The sequence below is a fragment of the Genypterus blacodes genome, unplaced genomic scaffold (assembly GCF_046128005.1).
Source record: "Genypterus blacodes isolate CSIRO-AG114 ecotype Tasmania unplaced genomic scaffold, CSIRO-AGI_Gbla_v1 ptg000258l_1, whole genome shotgun sequence".
Taxonomy (NCBI): domain Eukaryota; kingdom Metazoa; phylum Chordata; class Actinopteri; order Ophidiiformes; family Ophidiidae; genus Genypterus; species Genypterus blacodes.
Window position 1 is genome coordinate 1,082,501 of NW_027467051.1, and position 7,135 is coordinate 1,089,635.

The 7,135-nt window shown below is 49.0% G+C and overlaps 1 protein-coding gene across 1 annotated transcript in view; it reads right to left on the bottom strand.

The window, feature by feature from the left end:
- Positions 1–6,934, bottom strand: part of khdrbs3 (KH domain containing, RNA binding, signal transduction associated 3) — an 80,950-nt gene extending 74,016 nt beyond the window's left edge. The window contains exon 1 of the mRNA XM_076171568.1: positions 6,844–6,934. Coding sequence (XP_076027683.1) covers positions 6,844–6,934 — 91 coding nt within the window. The remainder of the gene's footprint in view (positions 1–6,843) is intronic.
- Positions 6,935–7,135: the final 201 nt, after the last annotated feature.

The window sequence follows — 7,135 nt, forward strand, 5'->3', positions numbered from 1 at the left end:
AGAGTCAGCCTGAGGTGTGATGAAGCAGAGGTCAGTGTTTGCAGCAGGGTTTCTATCATATTGACTTCCTCCTGCTCGTCCTTCTATAACCACTTTCCTTTTTCGATTTCACCTCCTGCTCCATTCGCCGCCCCGGCTTCTTTCTCTCTCCTTCAGATTGCATTTTCCCTCTCCTAACTGACTCTGGAACACTCCCTTACAAATAACTCGTCCCTGGAGAAAGGGACTTCCACAGACACGCCCGCACCTCCTTCCTCCTTCCTCCTTCCTCCTCCTCTGTCTGTCTCGCTCTTTGTCTCGCCCCCCCGTCCGCACAGGAAGCAGATTGATACGCCGGCGCTGCGTCTTCCTCTGTTCTCACTGTAATCCACTGTAATCTGGGCTTGTCTGCGCCTCGTCTTGGCCTGAATCATCATCAACCCCCCCAAAAACACACTGCTGTAAGGAGAAGACCTCATGTGTGACATTTCCCTCTCCAGCCTGGTCTCTGATGCAGCAGCAGACCTTCACCTGCTGTCCTGAGGACTGAAGGTCTAAAGCTCTGATCCAGCAGCTCCACCAGCTCCTTCAGCTCCTTCAGCTCCACCAGCTCCTTCTGCTCCTTTAGCTCCTTTAGCTCCACCAGCTCCTTCTGCTCCTTCAGCTCCTTCAGCTCCTTTAGCTCCTTTAGCTCCTTCAGCTCCTTCAGCTCCTTCAGCTCCTTCAGCTCCTTTAGCTCCTTCAGCTCCTTCAGCTCCTTCAGCTCCTTCAGCTCATTCAGCTCCACCAGCTCCTTGAGCTCCTTCAGCTCCTTCAGCTCCTTCTGCTCCTTCAGCTCCTTCAGCTCCTTCAGCTCCTTCTGCTCCTTCAGCTCCTTCAGCTCCTTTAGCTCCTTTAGCTCCTTCAGCTCCTTCAGCTCCTTCAGCTCCTTCAGCTCATTCAGCTCCACCAGCTCCTTGAGCTCCTTCAGCTCCTTCAGCTCCTTCAGCTCATTCAGCTCCACCAGCTCCTTCAGCTCCTTCAGCTCCTTCAGCTCCTTCAGCTCCTTCAGCTCCAGCCCAGAGGAGCTGTATCGGCTCTCTGATCGCTCCTGCCCGCTCTTAACAACTGCACTTTGCATTATTTAAGCTGCATCTGCCGGCTGCTTTAATTGAGCGTCTCCTCTTGGCTTGCTGCTCGGTGGACAGCTGAAGGCGTGAGGCCCTGGGTGCTGCAGGCAGACAGGCAGACAGGCAGACAGACAGGTGGAGAGGGGGGAGGGAGGGAGGGAGAGGCAGACCCTCACAACACAGCAGTAGGAAATATAAATGCTGTGTTTATTATGGGGCGGTGTGTTCTACATCCACATGTGACGGCCTCAACGTTCTATCAACAAGCTGAGCCTGAGGCCGGCTCTCTATCAGTCAGACTCCGCAGCAGCAGCAGCAGCAGGCGTCAGTGTGCTGGAGCTGCTGCTGATGCTGCTGCTGATGCTGATGCTGAGGATGGAGGGAAAATATGAAGGCAGGTTTTTAAACTTTAACAAAGGCAGAGGAGCAGAAAAAGGTGTTCATCATAATTCATGGAGGTGGCAGGAGAGACTTTAGTACTGAGAGCCTCTAAAACAGAGTCTTTACCTCTGTGAGTCAGAGGGAGTTTGGTCCTAAAGCCTCTCTGACTCTGAATCACCCATTCGCTATTAAACTCTGGGTTCAATCAATCTTTCATCTCATCTGGTTTTTGAATCTGAGCAATGAACAAACACAACGTTCAGGTGTGTGTGTGTGTGTGTGTGTGTGTGTGTGTGTGTGTGTGTGTACCCATGCAGTACTAGTTTTGTTTTTGTTTAAAGTACAGCCTGCTGAAGCTCAGAGTCCAGTTGTTTATCAGACTGAAGGAACACGAGCCCCTCAAACGCACAAACACACTCCTTTACATTTAAAGGTTGATGATGTCATATCTCCCTCTTCTGCTCTGAATTTACAGGAGAGAGAGAAACAGGAATCTCACTGTTAAACTCAGACCAGAGACGTTTTCACTCGTCGGCCCTGAGTCTCCAAACGAAAGTGCTGACACAGAGCTTTGTTCCTCCCTCACAGCTCACAGCCTCGATGAAACACATCTACACTCAGCTTCAGTCTGAAACATGGAGTCACTACGACGACGCTTCACTCTCCTTCTGACTGAGCCTGAAGCTGTCAGACTCAGCTCTGAATCAAACACACTCAGACTGTACAGACTAACAGGACAACATGTTACACACACACACACACACACACACACACACACAAACACACACACACACACACACACACACACACACTCAGACTGCACAGACATCAGGCTGGAGACTAACAAGACAACATGTTACACACACACACACACACACACAAACCCACACACACACTCAGACTGGACAGACTAACAGGACAACATGTTACACACACACACACACACACACACACTCAGACTGGACAGACTAACAGGACAACATGTTACACACACACACACACACACACACACACACACACACACACACACACACACACACACTCAGACTGCACAGACATCAGGCTGGAGACTAACAAGACAACATGTTACACACACACACACACACACACACACACACACACACTTTCAGACTTTCCATTTGCATTGTTTTGTAAATTGCCTGGATGTTAGATTGATGCTTGTTGTTGTGTAATCCTTCTTCCCTTCCCCTCCAGATGAATTCTCTTCACTTCTACATCCGTCTGCATTAAGACAAACTCACACCTTCTCCTTTATCCTCCCCACACACTGCCTGATGTGATGAGATGTGTTCACTCTCAATATGCAGCGCAGAGCCACTCACTCCATCATGACATCATGGCAACGTGGCAACGTGGCAACGTGGCAACGTGGCGGCAAAACAGCAATTTATTCTCTTGAGTGGCAGAATGAATCAGGTATATTAGATAAGGGACTCAGATTGTGACAGATCCAACAAAAGGGAGAAATAAAGGGATGAGATGATGTCACTGTAAACATTAACCCCTTGTATGGTTTATCGTTGTCGTTGCCTTGATGGATTCACACTAAACTACACAAGCACAGCAGCGCCTCAGTAAGTACGACTTTCAAAGCTTAAAAATGTCGTTTTTGGTCGTCAGAGATTTTGATTGAACACTTTGGTCATTTTGAGGCCGAATTTTGTCCACAGCATTAGAAACACAATAAATCTGAACAGAACACACATTAGCCTGTCTCCTCTCTCTCTCTCTCTCTCTCTCTCTCTCTCTCTCCCTCTCTCCCTCTCTCCCTCTCGCTCGCCCAGGTGAGACAGGAGAGTAAACTCACACACACATCTCCCTCACAGCCATGTTTCCATATATGTGATTACTTTTAACTGCAGTGTGTGTTTGTTGACACGCACACACACAGATGTTAATAAGCGCTCCGACTCCAGCGTTGACATTTGGACAGCTTCTCTGTGTCTCCCAGCCTGAGAGAGAGAGCACGGTGACATTACAGTGCCATCATCATCATCATCAGCTGCTTATTGCTGCCACACTGAATGAGAGCGTGCTCCTGGTGTCAGCAGAGGAATCCAAGCAGGCGTCTGATTCATCTCATCTGTAAACAAGCCCATATTAATTTTTACAGCCCGGCGTGCCTGCGTTCGTCCCGGCCTACATTTCACCTCCGGGTTCCTGTGGGAGTTTCTGCAGAGACGTGACGGCGGCGGCACAAACGGCTGCGGCGGCTGAAGTCTGTGCCGGCCCCTCTCTCAGGTCACTTTCAGCTCGGGCACCTGCAGGGCCGCCTCTCCGCGTGGCTCGGCGTGTCGGGGCCGGCCGCAGATCCACAGATCATTATCGCTATCAAGCGCCGTTTCCCCAACAAAACGGTATCTTTGCCTTTGATCCTTTGCCAAAGCTTATTTGAGTTGACTTGTGGGCCTTCTAACAGCAGACTGCACTCACCCAGGGGCAGAACACAAGACGGCTAAAAATAAACCCCCGCTCGGTTGATAAGATAGAAATGTATGAATTAACGATGGGGCGTTGCGTCGGAAATAAGGATCCTTTTTTCACACACGCTCGGCCTGTGCCAGAATATATAAGACAGAGGAAGAGAGGAGGAAGAGGAAGAAGAAGAAGAAGAAGAGGAGGCGAGCTCAGGCTGTTATTATAATGCAAATCCTGTGCTCGCTTCCTTCTGTGGAATATCCAATTAAAAAGCAACAGATATGGAGGTGATGGGTTAAAAAGCTCCAGAGTGGGCCAGAGGTTCTGAAACATTAGACACACACACACACACACACACACACACACACACACACACACACACACACACACACACACGGCTCTGCCTCCACAGACCACAGGAGCAAAGACCCAGCTTACATTTGATATTTTTGGTTTGTTTTTGGTTGAATTACAAATAAAGGAAAAATGGAAAATACAGTTTAAATTTAAAAATAAATCCCAGTATTCATATTAAAAATAATAGGGGAGGGGGCGGGGCTTCATTTCAGATCTAACAGCAGCATTTCTACATTTCCTCTCCTGCTGGTCCTGGTCTCTACACCAGCATCTGTATGTTGGGATGGCTCCATGTAGGAAACATCTGCCCTGGCTCTGTGTTCCCCTCTCCAGGTGTTTCTGCAGCTCATTAGTATGCTGCTGTGGAGTCGTCACATCATGTAATCTGTTGGTCCTGCTCCTCTCCTCTCCTGGCTCCTCTTCCTCCTGCACAGCGATGCCGAGGAGGGAGACGCTAGACGGGCGCCAAACTTATCAAAGCTCCACATCCAAGCCCCTCTAAGCTCTGCAGGCTAAAGGCCTCTAATGTGGACCGAACGGACTTCTCTCCAGACCGGGGAGAGGAAAACTCTTATTTACTGTTTGACTCTCGCTGCTCTGGCTCTGTTCCTCTCCCCTGCCGATTGCATAATCAAGTCCAGAGCTCATCAGCAAGATGGCAGAAGAAGAGCTCTATTAAGCTGCATCGTGTTCCATCTGTTGTGTAAGGGAGAGATAACAGTATTTACAGTTTTTGGAGGAGCGACGCGCTGTTTTGGCCAAATTCTGAGCGTCGCAGAGTTCTGCTTACTTCATAAAATGCCACGGATTAATTCTGCTGCAAGAGATGAGATGGTGTGTGTGCGTGCGTGCGTGTGTGTGTGTGTGTGTGTGTGTGTGCGTGTGTGTGTGTGTGTGTGTGTGTGTGCGTGTGTGTGTGTGTGTGTGAGAGAGACTGCAATCTCTGCCCCACAGAGAGCGAGGAGTCTGGGAACGTTTCTATCTGTGACTCCTTTTAGATCAAAGTATCTCAACATAAAACACCGGGCCTCTTTACTCCACATTACTCCGTCCTTATTCTGTTATTCTATTCTACGGCAGGAAATAGAATGGAACAATTCTGCCATAATTCTCCAAAGTGCAGGCGTTGTGTTTAAAGCACTTTAGGAGCGAGTCTCAGCAGAGGGAGCGAGTCTTTTATCTGACATTAAGTATTCAGTGCTCAAATCTTTCAATCGGTGAGGGAAGTGTGTGTCGGGAGAAGCACTAACCCAGATTTGAATAAAGGAAGCGGCTGATAACGCCGCTGAAAACGCTGAGTGAAAGTGGAAGACGCTCTTATCTTCCTCTCGTGTGCGGACGGCTTCACCTGCACAGGAAGCAGCTCAGCCTCAGCCTCACACAGGACTCAGAGCTCAAAGCTGTGGGTCTGAACCGCCTCCGCCAAGTCCGTACAGCCAATAGGTCAACACACAAGAACTCCACTAACGTCTCATCAGCAGAATGTGTCCACACTGTAACAGGTGACCACAGTATTAACACGCAAACTGTCTGAGGAGACGTCTCCACGGCAACATGAGGGATTCTCTGGTTCGGACGCAAACATTTTCTCTCATTTATAAAGCCAGGTGTGTGTTTTATTCAGTAACAACATTCATTTTTATGTCCTAGCGAGTAAAAACAACAGTGAAATGAAACGAGCCCTCATTTCACCACAGGGACGCACAGGGACGCTCTCAGGACCGCCCAGGGCTCCCAGGACCACCATTTAGGAAACACTAACTACTGAGTGGGACTGTGGGAGAGCTCAGTGTGTGTGTGTGTGTGTGTGTGTGTGTACAGTGGAATGCTTTGTCTGATAGCTGTAAGGATGCATCCTCCCTGTGAGCTGGCTGAGTGCTACTTGAAGGGCGCACTTGGATCCTATTTCTGTGCTCTTCCCACACGAGCGACTACTCCGGGGCTGCAGTCTGAGGAGTGTTTGCTTCAAAGCGGGGAAGGCTGAGCGACGGATTAATTAAAGCGTCTACACGAGAGCTGCTGCTGCTCAAAATTCCATTTCAGTCACGTCCACTTACTTCAAAGGAGCAAACACATGTAGATTTGGAGAAGACTCCCCAGCACACACACACACACACACACAGAGACACACACACACACTGCAGCCTGAATGAGACTCTAAACCGAGGCTGGGTTTGTAAACTTCAAAGTCTGGGGTTTAATCCTTCTTTCATTCATAGGTGTGTTTGTTTCTCCTCCTCTTCCTCCTGCAGCTACAGCACCAAGCAGCTCCATAGTAACAGAGACACGTCTTCATCTGGAGGTTCCAGAGGTCAGAGTGTGTGTGTGTGTGTGTGTGGGTTCAGGCTGAGGAAGTTTAAAAAGCTCCGTGGAGTCAAACCCGGATGAGAAAATATAAATATAAGAGCCGTGATGATAAAGAATCAGAGTGTAAATAAAGCGAGCAGCTCCATAAAGCTCTTATATGTAACTGAAGTGTGTGTGTGTCTGTGTGTGGGTTCGCACAGCTTATACACACTTAAGGCTTGTAAGCAAATGTCAAACTTTGAAGCTTTGCAGTGTTAACGCCGGTGCTTACCTTGATCCAGTAGCCGCAGGGAGTGCTGAAAGGACGGATCCAGCGTGTCCTTCTCTGCCATAAGCTCCGGCAAGTACTTTTCGCTCCCCATCTCTGCCTCGGCTTTCACTCCTGGGTTGGAAAAAAAAAATAACAATTCTGCTGCAAATGCCGATTCAAGTAAACAACACAAAAAAAAAAAAAAAAATCGTCTTCAAGTTGCTGCACCGCCAAGTGTTTGTGAGGGGGGGGGGGGGAAGCACGGGCGCTAGTGTCACTCGCGGGCGCTACAAGAGCATTTCACGGTCCGGGG